We start from the raw sequence: 19,224 nt of genomic DNA on the forward strand, positions 1-19,224 counted from the left end.
GCCACACATGGTGCCATGTGGTGTGGACTTTGGAGGAACAGTAGTATCAGAGAAGATGTACTCTGGCCTTCTGTCTGACACAGTCTCAGGTAGGAGAGCACATAAGCAGATCCACAAAGAGCCACAGGAGCTGTGTGCACAGGACTACCAATCCAGACAGATGCAATGTGGGGCACTCCTATACGTTAAAGCCTTAAAAGCAAGCTGGTGGTACAGGGTCAGGTGAGTCCAGTGGTAGCCAGGAAGGGAAGCAGAGACAAGTCATCCTAGACCTTGAGTAGTGGATCAAAGTGTGATCTGAGATAAAGGGAGTAATAGGTGTTTTCTTTTTCTTTTTTTTTTTTTTTTTTTTGTTTTTCGAGACAGGGTTTCTCTGCAACTTTTTTAGAGCCTGTCCTGGAACTAGCTCTTGTAGACCAGGCTGGCCTCGAACTCACAGAGATCTGCCTGCCTCTGCCTCCCGAGTGCTGGGATTAAAGGCGTGCGCCACCACCGCCCGGCTTCTTTTTCTTTTTTTATTCAATAATTTACTTAATTTTATGTACATTGGTGAGACAGTGTCAGATTCCCTGGAACTGAGTTACAGGCAGTTGTGAGCTGTCATGTGGGTGCTAGGAGTCCTCGAACCCAAGTCCTCTGAAAAGGCAACCAGTGCTCTTACTGCTGAGCCACCCCACCAGCCCCCAGGCTGCTTTTCAAGACCTCTAGAGTGCATGCTGGGAGCATAACTTGCTTCTACTCTGCATGCAGGAAGTCTGACAAAGGCATGGACAAAGTCCACCTCCAGGCGCACACTTTGAGTGCCAGCGCTTGGGAGCCTAAGGCAAGAGGAAATTGAGTTCCAGGCCAACCTGGGCCACACAGTTACTGTTTAAAAAGGAACAGAAGGACCAAGAATGGTTTACCAGGCTGTAATTCCGTCACTTGAGGGACAAGGACAAGAGGAACAGGAGTTCAAAGCCATCCTCAGTTACTTATTAAAGTTTGAGGTCACCCAGGACTACAGAACTCTACCTTAAAAAGAAATTGATACTTAGAAGGACACCTACAATCCTGGCACAGTTCAGGCAGGAAGAAAAATTTCAAGGTCAGCTGGGAGGTGGTGGAGCACACCTTTAATACCAGCACTTGAGTTCGTGAGTTCGATGTCAGCCTGGTATACAAAGTGAGTTCCAGGATAGCCAGGGCTACACAGAGAAATACTGTCTCAAAAAACCCAAAATAGGGCTGGAGAGATGGCTCAGCGGTTAAGAGCATTGCCTGCTCTTCCAAAGGTCCTGAGTTCAATTCCCAGCAACCACGTGGTGGCTCACAACCATCTGTAATGAGGTCTGGTGCCCTCTTCTGGCCTGCAGACATACACACAGACACAGAATATTGTATACATAATAAATAAATATTTAAAAAAAAAACCAAAATAGATAGATAGATAGATAGATAGATAGATAGATAGACAGATAGATAGATAGATAGATAGACAGACAGACAAAAGTTCGAGGCCAGACTGGGATACAGCGAGACCCGGTCTGGAAAACACTAAATAAACACATGCATAAATGGGGGAAGAGGGGACAAGCAGGGAGTGAGGGCCTGATCAACCCCCTCCAGCCCTGTTCTGAGCTTATGTGCTCCAAAGTACCAACAGATACACTGTCCCAAATCCTTTGGTTTTCCCAGGTTTAGGACTATGGCTCCTTCCAAAAGCCAGAAGAACAGGTACGAGTCCCCTGGTAGCTTCTGGCCGAGTGGGGGAGAATGGACCCAAACAAAAACCAACGTGAGGAGGTATCATAGCTACCAGGGGAGATTAGGGCTCTGTCTGGAGTGGTGCCTGCCATCTGGGCCAACTGGGGAGGATGAGCAGGAAAACCATAAGGGGCATCTCAGTCTGGGGCTGGAGGCTGGGCATCTATGTGGGCTTCATCCTGTAACTCTGGAGACTTTGCCCTTGACAGGGCAAAGTGTCAGAGTTCTCCCGAAGAGCCAGCCCCTCCCCTGAGGCCTATGTGGCCCTGGCACCCCAGTTGAGTCTCTACCCCCTTCCTGCTACTGTGAAGATGACCTATGTCAGTAACACAGAGCCAAAACCTGGTAGGGGATGAGCAAAAGGGAGCCTTGAGTGTCCCCCTTGCTCCCCAATCACCACCATCACCACCCCTCCAAGGAAAAACTGGCCCGTGCTTTGGAGGCTTGCCTGCATCTTCTGGCAACTCCACTTCCCTAGCTCCTCCCTTCTCCTCTCTAGGGAACCAGCCCCAATGGTCCTCTGCATAGCACAGGGAAGGGGAAGGCAGCCCAGACAGGAGCCCTATGACTGCACTGCTGGCAGCCGCAGCCTCTGAGACTGAAAGGAAGAAGGGAGGAGTGGGTGTGAGATGGCCACAGGTCTGAGACCTCAGGTCTGAAGTTGAAGTTTGCAGGTGGGCCCACCCACCCACACCAAGTTGGGAGGCCATGGCCTTGCTTGAATCACCAGCCTGCAAGCTCTTGCTGGGAAGGGAGAGGATGCTGGGCCAGTCACATGAGCACAGCTAGCAGTGGCAGAGACACTTCCCAACTGCCACCCCCAGCTTCAGGCAACAGCTCCTGCAGCTGCCCAGAGAAAAGGAAAGGAGGTGAAGACAATGTGTGAGGCTGACTGTGCACCACCATCACCACCCAGCCCTGCCCATGATGGAGGCCAGGAACTATGCAGGGCTAGAAGCTTGGAGGAACCTGGCCTTCAAGGAGCTTTCCCAATGTGGGGACACAGCCAAGTCCTGTACATCTCTCTAAGGACTCTGGCACCCAGCCTCGAGCTCCTTCCTGGAACCAGGGGCTCTGCACACCCACTGCCTACACAGACGCAGCCCTCAGAGGACAGACCTGAACCTACAGTAGCATCTAAAGGCACCGTGAGCCACCTCAAAGAGGACACCCACAGCATAGGTGAGCTGTGCCCAGCTGCATACTTCCCCTTCCCAAAGTCAAAACAGCTTGACAGAAAACTCCAAGACTCGCTTTTAATCCCAGCACTTGGGAGGCAGAGGCAGGCAGATCTCTGTGAATTCGAGGCCAGCCTGATCTACAAAGTGAGTTCCAGGACAGCCACGACTGTTACACAGAGAAACCCTGTCTTGAAACAAACAAAAAACAAAATAAAACAAAAACCTCCAAGACTATCTGCCAACCAGGGAAACAAAGGCACAAGAGTACCTGTCCAAGGTCATGCAGCCTAGGTGTGGAGGAGTCACCCTCAGGCAGACTGCACCTGTTTTCCTTATAGCAAGAGAAGGCTGCCAAGACTGTCACTTCACTTTCAGCACCAGAGCCACAGCAGTCCCTACAGCATGCTTGTTTGTTTTTAGTACAGATCAGCATCATCCTCAGCCCACAAACAAATCAGCTCCTGAGGGAAGAAGCGCACACGCCCTGACCACAACAGGCTGATGGCCATTGGGTCCCATGCTACTTCTGCTGCTACAGACACTCTTAAGATGCAAAAGGAAGGGCTGGAGAGATGGCTCAGCAGTTAAGAGCACTGGCTGCTCTTCCAGAGGTCCCAGCAACCACATGGTGACTCAAAACCAAATACCCTCTTCTGGCCTGCAGGCATACACGTAGACAGATCACTGTATACATAATAAATAAACATTTTTTAAAAAGATGTAAAAGGAGGCCCCCTCAAGCTCCATATTTTCTTACCAGAGACCCTTGAGCCAGAACTTTTCTGGCTAAGCGGCAGTGCCCCACGCCTTTAACCCCAACACTTGTTCTGAGAGGCAGAGGAAAGCAGATCTCTGTGAGTTCGAGGCCACCCTGGTCTACAAAACAAGTTCCAGAATAGTCAGAGTTGTTGCATGGAGAAGCCCTGTCTTGAGAAACAAAAAAAGAAAAAAAGAATTTCTGGATTTAACGAGTGATAAGATATCACTATTGCGCAGGATGCTAAGATACCTGAGGAGACTGTGGAGTTACTTGAAGAGGTCAGAGGGTGGTATATCCTAGAACAAGAGTCCCCAGGCTTCAGTGGGCTGTACTGGAGGTTAAAAATGAAGGGATGGATGAGACGGGAAAGTCACAGGGATCTTGGACGTGAAAGTGGGAGGTGGACATGCACTAATCACCACACAGGTACAACAAATCACCAGCAATGGCTCAGATCAGAGTCAATTATTGTTGCCTGAGGAGGCGACCTAGAAGAGGAGTACATTCCTAGCATTCAAGAGGCCCTGGGCTCAATAAGAAACACAAAACCCCAGGCGTGGTGGCTCCTGCACACAGCGCTGAAGAATGAAGCAGAAGGTTCACAGTGAGCCTCAGCTTGGCCTGGGCTACAGTGTGAGAGCATGCCTCAAACACAGAGGGCAGGTGCAGCACTGCACCCCCTTAGCCCCAGCACTGAAAAGACAGAGGCAGGTTGATCTATGAATTTTGATGACTGTCTGATCTACATAGAGTTGCAGGCCAGCCAGTCAAAATTCTTTAAAAACTAACCTGGCTGGATGTGGTTGCACACACCTTTAATCCCAGCTCTTGGGAGACAGAGGCAGTGTGAGTTCGAGGCCAGCTTGGCCTACAAAGCGAGTTCCAGGACAGCCAGGCCTACACAGAGAAACCCTGTCTCAAGCAAAACAAAAACAATAATAATTTGCATATATAAACACACACACACATACCCCCCAATCAAACCAACCCCTGCAGCCCTCATCTCCTGTATACTAGGGTGTTTCCGCAGCCTTGCTCAGCGTCATCTGTGGCGTCCCAGTTTTCCTGCCCTTGTGCATGTCTGGCTGGCTGGCTGTGTCATTAGTCCCCACACACCTGCAGCTGTTCCATACCAAGCTGACTCTGAGGACTTCTTACCAAATGTCCCAGTCCTGTCCCATCCCATCCCATCCCCCCACTCCAGGCCTCAGCACCCAGCCTAAGCATCTACTGGTCACTCTGTGATCTCCCGTCATCTTTTCCCTAGCATGTAGCACTTGAATGGACCAAGCAGGGGTGACTGCCACTGAGTCACTTATGCAACAAGAATATGCATCAGGCCGGGCGGTGGTGGCGCACGCCTTTAATCCCAGCACTCGGGAGGCAGAGGCAGGCGGATCTCTGTGAGTTCGAGGCCAGCCTGGTCTACAAGAGCTAGTTCCAGGACAGGCTCTAAAAAAGCTGCAGAGAAACCCTGTCTCGAAAAACCAAAAAAAAAAAAAAAGAATATGCATCAGCACTATAAAAGTGTGTCCTAAGGGCCAAGGGTAGGGACAAGTCACTACCAGAGGCAGAGCAGTAGCCCAACCCTCAAGGGACTTTTAAGTCACCCAGGAGCCAGTTTCCCATTGAGTGCCAAAAGTCAAGGCCCTTTACTGTTTCTTATTCTGGCTACAGTCCTGCAAGGCCATGACTGTCACCTCTGTTTAGATGAAGTGACACTGACTGCTGGCCTAAATGCACTTGCCTTTGGTCCTGCAGACAGTACAAGGGCCACAAATATAGGCTCTAGTAGCTGGTCCCGTGGGTCTGTGTCCCAGACAGCCCCTTCTTGGAACTGTGTGACGAAGACAGGTAAGTCACTCCACTTCTCAGTGCTCTAGTTCTCATGGCCACATGCCTATCCACTGGAGTTGCTGTGTGACTTAAATAGAGTTAACACATGGTGAGCCCCCAGTCATGGAGAGCAGGGACCTGTGAGTACTGAAGTCACCCAGAAAGCAGACACTGCAGCCCTAGCCCCATGCTCTACTGCAGAAGGTTGCTGCCATCACCTGAGTTCTTGCGGTCACCTGTGTTAGACATGTCAGCGCTCACCTTGCTGTGCACTTGCAGGCCAACCAAGGTCACCCTGCTAGCCTGCAGTCTGCTTAGAAAGGCATGAGCACAGGAGAGCCAAACGGAGGTCAGAACAGCCTGGTAATGTCTGTTGTGCAAAACCAAGCCCCTGAAGCATGCAGCAGGTCCAGCCCAGGCCTGTGGCTTCCAGATCCTAATCCTTTTGGAGCAATGCCCTGGAGGCAATATCTGTTCAGGGACTGTGTCCAGTGCCAGCTCTGAGTGCTTCAGTGGGGTTCAGGAGTGTTGCCAATACCTGCCTGGCACCTTGGAGGAAGAGCTCTGTCCTGGCACAAACTGGATTAACTGCTCCAGAGCTTCCTCCCAAGTGCCACCTATCAGATCTAAAACCCTGATGACCTCCCACATTTGTACTTAGAACCAGACTGCAATCAGCAACGACATGCTTCATCTTTGAAGTGAGGCAGCACAGGAATACGAATCAAGAACTGAGGTTAGGGCTGGGCTGTAGCGGCGCACACCTTTAATCCCGGGAGGCAGAAGCAGGAGGATCTCTGTGCGCTCCAGGCTAGCCTGGGTTGTTACACAGACAAAATCTGTCTTGGAAAACAAAACAAAACAAATGAAAAAAGAACTGAAGGTCTGAGAAGCTGGGTGCACCTGGGCCCACAGGTCAGAGAGTGGCACCACGAAGCATGTGATGGGAGCAGCGACTGGCCCAAAGTCCTCAGCAGGCTTGTGCACAGGCCAGCAATGTTCCCGCTCTGTTCCCCACACTCTCGACTGAACTTACTCAGAGACTGGGTAACTTGCCCACAGACAAGGCTGGACCTGGAGGCCAAGACCTACCCCAAAGTAGGGGCATCGATCTTGAGGAGTGAGCCTGAAGGACAGTGCGGGGGAGGGGCTGGCAAGCAGTGGAGGACTTGAAGAGTATCAGGGCTGAAAGGCACACTGTGGGCAGGGCAAGGATGGAGCAAGAGTAGTAGCGTAGATTGTGGCCCCTGTGCTGTGGCCCTGGGTCCCACAGCAGTACTCTACACACAGAGATCCAGCCCATGGCCCAATGGACCTCCCTGCCCTACTCCCCATGTGCTGCTGTCACATGGCTTCTACCTGCCAAACCAGTTCCAGGAGTAAAGGGCAGAGAGAACAAACAGTATAGCTGTTCTCAGCACAGCCACGGCCCTCACCAGCCTCTCCCCTAGAGCCCAGGTGGCTACAGATGGTCACATGGAACTTCACTAGAAATCTCCTAGTGGGCAGCACCAGGACTGAGTGAAAGTTGGCCAGATGCCACTGTCGGAACTGCAGGGTGGGGAACGGCATCATGTGCTTAGATCACAAGTCCCTCTCACAAGCCTTCAAAGCCCAGAATCCAGCAGTGGCTGCCGAGGCCTTGCTCGTGATTTGGTCTAGAAAGGCTACTCATTCCTGGGAAGAGCTAGAACCCAAGGGTTGCCTCTCTTCAGAGGAGACTTGGCTAGCTCCCTCCCTCTCTCAGTACCCACATGCCAACATGCCTCTTCTGCTCACGACTTCCACCACCTCCCTATTCCCCAAGTCTCACTTCCCACCCCCACATCTGGCTCCAGCTCCCAAGTCATGGTCATCCCATCCTCCCAGACATCCCAGCCAACTACAGGGCAAAGCCCACTGCCCTGCTTTAGAGAGGAAGTCGTGCACAGGCACAGCACACACTCACGCTCTGCCAGGGTCCCACAAACCTCCCTCTCAGGCTGGTCACACTGCTACCAGGCTCCAGGTGGGGACCAGGAAAGTGGAACTAAAAGGTCAAAACCAGTTCCCATTCCTTTTGGGAGCACCAAGGAGAAAACAGATAATAGATCACCAATGGCCCTGGTCTGACAAGGAAACAGTTGGGTCCTTAGATCACCTCACATCAAGGGGCCCGTAACCTCAGGTCCCTCCAATGCTTGAGGGGCTCTGGCCCTCAGACAGGCACCTAGAGCCCCAGGCACCCTATCCTACTCCAGCTAACACACACACACCCCGCTCCCACCCCTTGAATTAGGCTAAATGGGAGCTGGTGTTGGCAGACTCCTTCAGAGCTGCTCCCCTGCCCCAGGCTCCCTTTACTTCCCAACACCCCCAGGCTCAGTCAGTTCTTCCATATGTCTCCCTGTGAAGAGTGGATTTGAGACAACTCAGTCCCTCAATTCAGACATTCCAATGACTGTCACTCGGGAACTGTCTGAGGTCATAAATTATATACCCCCATGCTATACAGGGCTCAGAGACCAACTGTAACTCACTATCCACTGCCCCGATCCAGGTCAGACCAATCCCTCAGACACCCCTATCTCGCAACTGGGCTCTCACTAACCTTCTGAGCCAATTGAGCTTCCCCTTCCCCATACTTCCCAGGCAATGGACAACTCTGCTATACCCCTGGGCACCTGGTGGCTGATGGCTCTGTCCAAACTGGCCACCTTCACATTCCTGCCCCTATGGACACCAAGTCTTCAAGCTTATTCCCAGCCAGCAGTCAAGGCTGTCTCTCTACCCTCTCCTCCAAAAGTGAGACCTGAGTAGTTCCTGCTGTCACTCTGAAAGGCTGGGGGAATGGCAGCCTCCTGGCCTGGGAGTCATCATCACTTGTACCTGTCACCCTTACTAGTAGCGATCCAATTAGCTGCTTTCAGGGAAAGGTATTTACAAGAGTTATTTAATGGTTACAACTAAAAAATTAGCACCTCCATTCGGAGACAGAGGAAGGAGGAGAAAACAGCTTTCACAACCGACAAACCTTGCAGGGCATGGTGGGTCGTGTCTGTCATCCTAGAACTTGGAGACAGAGACTGATGCAGGTGGACTGTCATGCATTTAAGGCCAGCCTGGACTATCAAATTCTATCCCATCTCAAAAACAAAACAAGCAAAAAAAAAAAAAAAAAAAAAAAACAGGCTGCAAGTGTGGCTCTATGATAGAGTGTTTGCCTAGCATTAAGAAAGCCCTGGGCTCCATCCCTAGCCCTGCATAAAATAAGTGTTAGCACATACCTGTAATCCAATCATTCAGGATATGGAGGCAAGGGGGGGGTCAGAAGTTGAAAGTGATCCTGTGCTATAAGACAGTCTCAAAAAAATTAAATTTAATCCAAAAAGTAATGAAAGGCTTTGCCTTTTCAGGAAAACTGGGTCAGAAACTTTGCCCAGAAGTATGCCCAACTCTCTAAGTGCCCTCACCTCCAAGCCCACCATCTGAACCCTCATCCTGCAAGACCTAGACACAGCCCATTTTGGCCCCATTAAATGAGCAACCTCTCTCCAGGCCCCGAGACTGCCTTGGCAATTATCACAGATTTAGGAGGGCTCAACCTCACCAGGCACTTGTTCACGTGTAACTTCACTTAGTTTCCAGTAAACTCCTGCCACTCACGGGAGCTAAGTAAACACTCTGCAGTTGCAGAGCATAAATGGGAAGACAGAATTCAATCCAGCTGTCTCTCCTTCCTTTCTTTTTTTCCTTTTGCTTTCTTATAGTGAAACAGGGTTTCACCATGCAGCCCAGACCCTCCTAAAAGGCACCACCCTCCAGCCTCAGCCTTCTCTGGGTTCACAGCTGCAGACAGCCACACCAGGCTTCCTACCCACTTCTGAATGGCCACACTGCTCCACCTCTCCCCTTCCTGCTCTGACCTCTCCACACTGGTTACCAGGCTGCTGCCAGGGAGCAGATGACTCTCCCGGTCCTCCGCACTGGTTCCCAGAAGTTCAGAACCCAAAACAGACCACCCGGCCCCTGGCTGGCTCCCCAGGCCGAGGCTAAATTAACTTTGGTCTCTTTGATAATTACTAGTCAAACTGGCATTTATGGCGGGCTCTCAGTGTACCATTTCCTGCAATCCAGTTCCCCACCCCCACACACATCAAAGCCACCAGCTGCCCACTCTGCTGCCCACAGCCTGGCAGTACTATCTGTCTGTTCCCGGACACGCAGGTTGGCTTCTAAAGAACACGACCAGTGGATGCCCTCGGTTCACTGGCTCCACCCCAGCAAAACAGAATTCTTCAGCACAGAAATGGGGTTCACCTGTGTCCATCTCCCCAGGAACCTTTCACCTGCCCTGGCCATTGAAGCTGATGCACTCCTTGAAGTGCCCGTTCGGTTCCACCACCCCCACTGACCACTTCCAAGACACCAGACCTACAGATCTTCCTACCTCCCCAAAACAAGCCACCTGGCTTTTACCTGCTGATGACAGAGAAGCCCGAGTAGGTAAAATCTTTAAGTCCTTCCCCAGAAATACCCTGCCAAAAGCCGGGCTCCACGTTCTTCTGCTACTGAACTTTGCTGTGGAATTCCTCGCCACCCGCAAACTGGACACCACATCTTATGCTTTCCTGCCTACTGCCTCTGACCCTCTTTTCCCAGTCCAAGAGTTTACTTCCCTACGCAATCCAGTGCCAGGTCAGCAATGGCCAAAGCCACCCTTTGCCTCGCTGGAGGTATGCAGACCAGCAGCTTCACTCTCGCCACCCCGCGGCCCCAGACACTTACCTTTTCCCCAATTCTGTGGACCGGCTCTCTTCATCTATCCCTGGACGTACTCTGAACTCAAAGGCTGGCTGCCAGCCTCCCAAAGTCCCAGATGGTCAGGGTTTGAGAACCCAGTCCCGTGCATCTTCCCAACTCTCCCTCCAAGCCCTCCCCGCCCCCAGCTCTAACCGCTGTCTCCGTGCGCCACCTCCGTGCCGGTAAGCGCTGTGCGGTCCCACCCGTCCCTCGGTTCGTCCCCGCAAGCGACCCTCGCCGTAGCTACCGTGTCTCCAGGGGTCTTTGGGCTCCACCGCTCCGGACACGATGTCCTCGTCCGACGGAAACGTGACGCGTTTGGCTGCAGCCTTGAGACGCCCATCGGCCGGGGGCGAGACCGCGCTAGGAGACCCGGCTTCGGCTGAGGCCTCCTCGGCGTCGGCGTCCGCGTCGGCGTCCGCGCCCGGCCCGGGCGGAGCCTCCTGCGGCGGGATCTCCATCGCCGCCGCCTCCTCCTCACGGGGGCCCCGGGGACATGCCCCGGGCCCCGGACTCGTCTCTCCGGGTCCGCCCGCCGTTCCGGGGCATGGGCTTAGCCGCTGCCTCAGGCGCCGCCTCCGTCCGCTCCTGTCGTAGTCGTCGTCGTCGCCGCCGCCGCCGCCGGGAGCACCAACGCGCCTCTGCCTAGCTCTGCGGGTACCTGCTCGTCCGCGGCCACACTTTCGTTACAGTCCGAGGCACCCGCTGCGTACCGAGAAAAGCACAACACAGATTCAAGCTTTTGTTCTGAAAGGGTCGTTAAGAGAGAGACACGACGATAGAAACAAAGAGCAGTAGGATCCACGGGAAAGAGAAACGTGAGCGACGAATCTGCAGAGGCAGAACTGCAGAACACCAGGGGCGGGGCCAAGTGGACGCCGTCTCCCGGAGCAGCGCGCACGCGCGAGTCTCAGACACCCTGCTTTCAACCTAGCTGTCAACACTCAGGCTGTCGTACATTCGTCAGGAGCACAAGTAATTCGGGAATGAATTAGATAGAAATCGTATCACCGGGGCCTGCAAAAGGGCTGTCAGCTGTTAATGCCATCTGAGTTCGATACCCAAAACCCACGTAAATGTGGAAGGAAAGAACTGCCTCCACAAAATTGTCCTCTGATCTTCACACGCACGACCGTAAGAAATAAAGAAAAATTGAAAATATAAATAAGAATCAGAAACATTGATTTAAAAAAAAACCCAACCACCTTCTGAGCATGGTAGCGGCACGCCTGTAATCCTGGCTTTGGAGAGGCTGAAGCAGGAGGTTGAGAGCTCGGGGCCAGAGCAGCAGGCGCTCGAGAGTGAGTCCCTGGCGGGGCAGCCAATGTTGGGAGCTGGGTAAAGGGCTGGGGACATTGAAAGGCCATGAAAGCTGCGTACTATAAGATGAGCACGCACAAGTGACAGAAGCTGACGGACGGGATCTCTGTCCCCTTGCTTTCCATTTGCAGACTTTAATTTCACTGTCTCGTCAGACTCGTATCACATGTAAATTACAATATGAGAACACGCGTCTGTGGGGGTATTCATGAACCTGATTAAAACAAAACAAAATTGGAAGACATTCCGAAGAGGTAAGTCAGCCGACCCAAACCTGAGCAAGCCGAAGCCACACCTCCAAGGAATGATACCATAGCTCAGGATTCGTCTCAGTACTTTCGCTCCGCCTTCCAAGCTCTTGACAAACAAGGCCCGGGCTCGTGAGACTGAAACCCAAGAAGGGGATTCAGGGAGGGGGCGAGCACGGCATTGCCAAGACTATTAGAGAGCTAGGCAGACACTAACAGGAAGCGTCGCTGTGAACTGAGGGGTGGCGGCTGAGGCTTTCCTGTTCAGTTGTGGGTGCCTCCACTTTGGTGACTTAGAAGTACCAAAAGCCCCTACAATTAATGTATTCTTCATTTACTTGAACTTAAACTAAAAGGCATGAACTGGGTTTTGTTTGTTGCCAGCTTCTCACCTAACCCAGGTTATCCTCAGACTCGCTATGCAGGAAAGACTGTCCTTAACCCCTGCTCCTCTTACTTCTACACCCCTCCCCATCTCAAGTGCTGGGATTGCGGGCACGTCCGTATGCCCAGCTAGGGACTGCTTTTGAATACCATCTACTGAAAGATTTCTAGTGACAAGAAACTGAAACGGATGACACAGATTGCCTCACCAGCAGGCGAACACACCGAGGAAGGGTGAAGCTTCATGCTAACTGGCGAATGTGCAGCACTATCACGCAGAAGCATGTGAACACCACCACCACTGCGGTCCCTTGCTGTGGGAAACCAAAACTGCTGCTGACTGCAGCAGACCACATCGCCCTGGGCCAGGAGCCTGAGAGACACAACCTTGTGAGGGAAGGGAAGGCTTCTTTGTGGTAAAGGGCCACCCTTGCCGATCTCTTGTTCAGAGAACGTCGACCGTTTGAGGAGACCAGGAGCAGTGCATCTCCTTTCAGCTGGATCCCTCACCATCATGGCTGAGCCCCCACAGGTTTTACCCTACCTTTTGTTGGTTTTTTTGGCAGCAACTGTGGCTGTTACTACATGGGGGGAGGGGTTGTGTTGAGACAGGGTTTCTCTGGGTAACAGCTCTGACTGTCCTGGAACTCAATCTGTAGACAGGCTGGCCTCAAACTCACAGAGATCTACCTGCCTCTGCCTCCTAACTTTTAAATACTACTCCAGAAAAAGCAGCTCAGCAGTTAAGAGCACTTGCTATGCTGTTCCAGAGAAGCTGAATTCAGGCCTCAGCACCCATGTCTAGCAACTCACACACACCTATAACCCCAGCTCCTGCTGACTAGACACCCTCATCTGACCTCTACAAGCACCTATACTCATGGAGTACAGACATAACACTTAAGTTTTAAAATTTTTAAACAAAAAAATGTTAAATATGGGACTGTCCTCCATGGGACACAACTAAAGGATAAACAGAAAATCAAGGTAGCCTGACTCGAAATCCCAGCACTTGGAAGGAGACAGGAGGATTGTGCATTATAAGCCAGCCCGGACTACACAGCCAGATCCAGTCTTTAAAAAAGCTTGGGGGTGGGGTGGGAAGATAGCTCAGCAATTAAGAGCACTGGCTGCTATCAGAGTTTCCAAACAGTGGCTCTCAACTGTCTCTAACTCCAGCTCCACTGAACTGGGCCCCTCTTCTGGCCTCGGCCGGCATTGCATGCATGTAATACACAGACACCCATGTAAGCATAACACCCACACACATATATTAATAAAATTTTAAAAAGAAACAAGAGCCAGGCAGTGGTGGCTCATGCCTTTAATCTCAGCACTCAGGAGGCAGAGGCAGGCAGATCTCTGAGTTGAAGGCAAGCCTGCTCTACATAGTTCCAGGACAGGTAGGGCTGTTACAGAGAAACCCTGTCACGAAAAACCAAAAATAAAATAGAGAAAGAAAGAAACAAGTGCCAGAGTTCCTTGGATGATGGTTTCTTAGGCAGGAGGGGAGATGGAGAAGCAGCTTCAGAGTTCTTCAAGTGCCCACCCACCTCAGCTGCTCTTAGAGCCCACCTCCCACACCCACCCTGGCCTTAGGGACTAGCCTCGGGGCCCTATTGCTGTGAAGTTCAGTGTTCTGAGGTAGAATGATACTTTTAATAAATGAGATCTAGAATGTACATAGTCATCTCCCAATGCAGCATGAACTGGCCTTGAATTTCCAATCTTCCCACCACAGCCTCTTGAGAGCTGGGATTATCAGCATGCAGCACCAGGTGTCTGTTTGCAGTGAAGCCAGAGTTCCTTGGAGCTGGATGTGGAAGTCCGGGAAGATGCGGAGAGCCCAAGAACAGCTGGAGACCGGGGCTACTGTGGCAAGGCCTACCAGGGAGACACCCGTGTTTACAGCTTGAAGGAATAGGAAATGATGTCACTACATCGAAGCAGGGCTTCTGCCTGCACGCCTATGGGAGTCTGCAGCTGGGACACGTAGAAGTTGGCTACATCCAGGTCTGTGGCTCCAAACTGAGCAGTCACATGCACACCTTCATGCAGCGTGAAGCTCACAGGGTGCCCCACCATGGCTAGGAGGCTGCGGAGGTAGCGCTCTCGGAGAGCGGCTCTGGCTCGCTGTTCCTGCAATTCTGGGGGGTCTTGAATAAGACCTTCTCCTCCAACTTCTGGAACTTTTGGCCTCAGGAGGGTCCTGCGTCCATCAGGGACAAAGCCTCGGCTAAAGCCATCGGGGCCCCGAGGGAGGCGCAGCACTGGCACTGGCATAGGAATGGGCATCGGGGTCTGCATGGCCCTGGCTAAGGAAGAACATAGAAGGGGTTAAGGCAACACAGCTCCAATAGAACAGACTAGTGTTTCACCTCCACACCACAGCTCTACTGTTTAAAACCTGTACCAACCCCCGACCCACCCCAGGTAGGGAATTTTGTCTGTTGTTAGATGGTTTTGGACACAGTATCCTTGCTACGTAGCTCAGACTGACCCTGAATATACAGGCACCCTGCCTGCCTCTTAGGTGCTCAGCAGGTTTGTGACACCAGATGGGGCTCTTTTACCTTTTTTTTTTTTTTTTTTTTTTTTTGGCCTTTTTTTTCTTTGTGAGAGAGGGTCCATACGCCACACTGGTCTTAACTTCCTGTAGCCCAGGATAACCTTAAACTTTTGACCCTAATGCCTTGACCTCCACAGGCTAGGATTACAGGTTTGCTTTACCACATTCAGTTTACAGCGGGCATGCTAGGGATGGTAGTTAAAGCTTCCTGCGTGAGAGGCAAGCTCTCTACTAACTGCATGCATCCCCGTCTCCTCCTGTCTACCTGTATCACAGCTTTCTATGATTCCGGGGATAAGTCATTAAGAAGAGTCCCAGCCCCTCTGAGATACAGCCTCTCCAATCTAGCCTCACTCAGGCCTGGTAGCCACATCCAGAATGGTCCAGAGGAACTGCAACTAATGTATGAAAGCAGCCTGGGTTTAAAGAGACTGTCAAATTTTTTTTTTTTTTTTTAGTGTTTGCAGTGTCTTGGGTTTTGTGGGTGTGTCACGGTGCACATGTGAAGGTGAGGTCAGAGGAGAGGTCGCAGGAGTCACTCCACTGTGTGAGTCCCAGGAAGAGGACCACATGACGGCTGTCAGCTTGGTGGTGAGTGCTTCTATGCGCACTGAGCCACCTTGCTACAGGAACAAGGCTAGCTGTTCCTTTGCTAGGACCAGGCTGTCAGAGGTCAGAGAAAGACTGCTGGAGCAAGCGCTTTCTCCTCAGCCGGTTCTGTTAACAGCCTGGGCCCTGAAGGTTCTGGACACAAGGTGGGACTTGATTTAAGAAACAAAAACTGGAGGCAGGCGGATCTCTGTGAGTTCGAGGCCAGCCTGGTCTACAAGAGCTAGTTCCAGGACAGGCTCCAAAGCTACAGAAAAAAAAAAAAAAACCCTGTCTTGAAAGAACAAAAAAAAAGAAGAGAGAGAGAGATAGAGAGAGGGAGGGAGGGAGGGAGGGAGGGAGAGAGAGAGAGGGAGAGGGAGAGGGAGAGGGAGAGAGAGAGAGAGAGAGAAACAAAAACTGACTTAAGATAAGAATATTGCCCAGTAGTGGTGGTGCACAACTTTAGTCCCGGGACTTGGGAGGCAGAGGCAGGTAGAACTGTCTGTGAGTTCCAGACCAGTCTGGTCTACAGAGTGGTTTCCAGGACAGCCAGGAATACACAGAGAAAACCTGTCTCCGAGGGTGGGGGTGGGGTGGAGAGCACTGGCTGTTCTTTCAGAGGACCTGAGTTCAGTTCCTAGCACCCACATGGCAGCTCACAACTGTCTGTAACTCCAGTACCAGGGGATCTGGTACCATTACACAGACTCACATGCAGGCAAAAATACCAATGCATATGAAATAAATAATTTTTTTAAAGCTACGAATATTGCTCAATTGGTGCCCAGTGCTTGCCTAATATACAGGAGGCCTTGAATTCCATCCCATTACCATATAAACACCAAACTCTGGTGAAGATGAAAAGTTCAAGGTCTACAAAACAATTTGTAGATCAGCTTGGGTTACAAGACATCCTGTGTCAAACACACAAAAGAACTGGAACCCCTACCATGTTTCCACTCTTAGAGAAAAAAAAGAAAAACAAAACAGCAACAGCCAGGTGGTGGTGCACACCTTTGATTGCGGCACCTTTGATCCCAGCACTTGGGAGGCAGAGATTTCTGTGAATTCGAGAACAGTCAGGACTGTTACACAGAGAAACCCTGTCTCAAAAAACAAAAAAAAAAAAAAAAAAAAAACCAAAAAACAAAAAGGGGGAAAAAGGGCAATAAAAAAGGCTTGAGAGAAGTAAGGAATATGTGCTAGTGTCTAGTAAGGACACCTAGAAGTACCCACCTTCCCTGTGGCCTGACCTCAGAGTCCTTGATCCAGAGATCCTGGATGTCCTGCCCAGAGGTTAAAATCCAAACCCATCCATTAGTCCCAGTGCCTGACTAATCCGTCCCATGACTTTGGTCAGTGAAGAGGCAGCAGTTCACAGGTCTTTCTTTGGGGTCTCAAGGCGAGCAGAGCTAGGCCTAGTGGCCAACACCTATAACCCCAGAACTTGAGCAATGGAGACAGGGAACACCTCAGACCAAGGCCAGCCTTTGGTAGTGGAGAGTTCTACAAGCAGCCTGAATTACATGGGAAGGGGACAGGGAATGGGGACGGTGAAGGGTGGAGGTATAGCTCAAGTGGTAGAGGACTTGTGCAGCAAGCATTAAACGAGTTCCATCAATAGTTTAGCATAAATTGTGGTAGAGCAGGCCTGTAATCCCAGCACTTGGCAGGTGAAGACAGGATGGAAAATTCAATTATCTTGGTTCACACTGTGAGTTCAAGACAAGCCAGGGGCTACTGTTCTGCCTCCTATTTAAAAAAAAAAAAAAAAAAAAAAAAAAAAAAAAAAAAAAAAAAAAGAAGAGGACGAAGAGAAGAGGAAGAAGAGGAAGAGGAAGAGAAGAGGAGGAGGAAGAAGAGGAGGAAGAGGAGGAAGAGGAGAAGGAGGAGGAGGAGAAGGAGGAGGAGGAGGAAGAGGAGGAGGAGGAGGAGAAGGAGAAGAAGAAGAAGAAGAAGAAGAAGAAGAAGAAGAAGAAGAAGAAGAAGAAGGAGACAGAAGGAGAAGAAGGAGAAGAAGGAGAAGAAGGAGAAGAAGGAGAAGAAGGAGAAGAAGGAGAAGAAGGAGAAGAAAGAAGAGAAAGTTAAAGAGGAATGGGTCTGCTTGGAGGGCATTAGGTCCACCTAGCGTTATCAGGATAGTAATTGGCTGAGCTTCCAGGCGAGGAGGCACGTATTTATTTGTTCTCTCACACCAGAAGATAACTGTCCACTCCCGCCGCCGCGCAAATTCGATAAACTGGGCCATTTCAGAGAATAAGCAGCCGGAGGGCGGATCTGTTCTCTCCCAGGCGCCCGTGGGCAGGTCATCTTCCTTTAAATTCCCTCCAGCCGCCCTCAATCCTCCCTTTCTAATTCTAAGCGTGTCCTCCAGCCCCAGGGTAGCCACCTCCCACCCCGCCCAGCGTCCAAGCACAGTCCCCCCCTTTAGGTCACCTCCTCTGGGCAGCTGCACCGCGGGCGGCTGACAGGCTCAAGGCCTTTGCGTACTCACCCAGGTCTTCGCTGAAGGCGCCGCACTTCCGCCCGCGCCGCCGCCGCAGCACAGGTCCCGGCAGGCACCCAGCCCGGACCGCCTGGGTTCCGCTAGCGCAGTAGCCAACCGGTCCGGGTGGGCACCAAGCTCCACGCGCCTGAGTTCCGCCCGCGCCGCAGCTTCCCTCACGTGTTGGTCGGCCACTTGTGGGGCGCCGGGCCAGCGCTGGGCTCTGCCAGCCTGCGAGTTAGGGACGTCTAAGATGCCCACTTTAGGGAGCACAAACTGAAGTTCAAAAAGTTGAGCATGGTGACTCCCAGGCTTGAATTCCCAGCGCTCTCTGGAGATGAGGCAGGAGGAGGATTGTCAAAGTTCAAGACCTGTCAGCCTGGGCTACCGAGTTAACGCCTTGTCTGAAAAAGGTTAAAAAAAAGAAACAGAAGGAAGGATCTGACACCTTCACACCAATGCACATAAAATAAAGTTAAATTTAAAAAATTTTAAAAAAAAAGAAAGGAAGAAAAGGAAGAAAGGAGAAACAAGTAATCGCGCCTGTAATCTCAGCACTTGGGAGCCAGAAGCAGAAGGTTTCAAAAGTTCAGAATCAGCCTGCGCAAAAATGAATGAATGAATAAGTAAATAAAGCAAGCCCCACAAGAAAGGAAGGAAGAGAAAGGAAAAAGGAAGAAGAAAGACAAAAGGAGGAAAGAAAAGAAGGAGATGGCAGCAAGCTCGGGAGGCAAAAAGAAAAAAAGCCAAAATTCTGCCATCATGGCTCCCAGCATTTGGGAGGCAGAGGCAAGTAGATCTCTGTAAGTTCAAGACCAGCCTGGTCTACAGAGAGAGTTCCAGAACAGCCAGGACTGTTACACAGAGAAACCAATAAATAAATAAACAAATAAATAAATAAATAAATAAATAAATAAATAAATAAATGCCAAGGCTCAGAGACTAGATTTCTTCTCAGCCACTTGGGAAGTACTTCTGTCCCCTCCCCCTCCAAGAGGAACCTTATTATTATTCTCTCAGCCTTCACAGACCCTGAAGAGGGCTTACAGTGTACTGCATCTTGGGTGGACAGAGGTCATTCATCTTGTCCTTTAGCCCTGCCTGTAACCCTAGTTTACAAAGTGAGAAAAACCGAGGTCCTGCAGGGGAGAATGGGAAACCTCACTGACCTCGGGTTTTTTTATTCCCATAGTTCCGCTGAGGGAGGGGAGGACGGTGGTGTTCCCATTACTGCCTGGTGGACAGGTACTCTGCAGATATCCCTGGAAAGAGTGCCCCCCTCACATAGTTGTTGATTAAAACATGAAAGCAGAGGCTGGGTA

General features: G+C 51.2%; 2 protein-coding genes across 5 annotated transcripts in view; both read right to left on the reverse strand.

Annotated features, from left to right (window-relative positions):
* Ppp1r37 (protein phosphatase 1 regulatory subunit 37) overlaps window positions 1-11,152 on the reverse strand; it is a 37,183-nt gene extending 26,031 nt beyond the window's left edge. The window contains exon 1 of one of the 3 annotated variants that reach the window (XM_038338638.2): window positions 10,553-11,152. In XM_038338638.2, the coding sequence (XP_038194566.1) occupies window positions 10,553-10,766 (214 nt within the window). In that variant the 5' untranslated portion in view covers window positions 10,767-11,152. Of the gene's footprint in view, window positions 1-10,290; window positions 10,340-10,552 lie in introns of those variants that run through there. The other 2 variants (XM_038338636.2, XM_038338637.2) reach the window with 2 other exon arrangements.
* A 2,742-nt stretch (window positions 11,153-13,894) lies between these two features.
* Gemin7 (gem nuclear organelle associated protein 7) lies at window positions 13,895-18,060 on the reverse strand. 2 transcript variants are annotated; one of them, XM_038339351.1, is made up of 2 exons: window positions 17,912-18,060; window positions 13,895-14,572 (listed from the first exon to the last, which is right to left on the reverse strand). In XM_038339351.1, the coding sequence occupies exon 2, from the start codon at window positions 14,562-14,564 to the stop codon at window positions 14,163-14,165; it is 402 nt and encodes a 133-aa protein (XP_038195279.1). In that variant the 5' UTR covers window positions 14,565-14,572; window positions 17,912-18,060; the 3' UTR covers window positions 13,895-14,162. The 2 variants fall into 2 exon arrangements, with proteins under 2 accessions (XP_038195279.1, XP_038195280.1); XM_038339352.1 differs by having other exon boundaries at window positions 17,854-17,912.
* Window positions 18,061-19,224: the final 1,164 nt, after the last annotated feature.

Source organism: Arvicola amphibius, chromosome 8 (genome assembly GCF_903992535.2).
Source record: "Arvicola amphibius chromosome 8, mArvAmp1.2, whole genome shotgun sequence".
Classification (NCBI taxonomy): Eukaryota; Metazoa; Chordata; class Mammalia; order Rodentia; family Cricetidae; genus Arvicola; species Arvicola amphibius.

What these genes read in the sequence shown, in the direction of transcription:
- Gemin7 (XM_038339351.1), bottom strand. Translation starts at nt 14,564, where the DNA reads ATGCAGACCCCGATGCCCATTCCTATGCCAGTGCCAGTGCTGCGCCTC.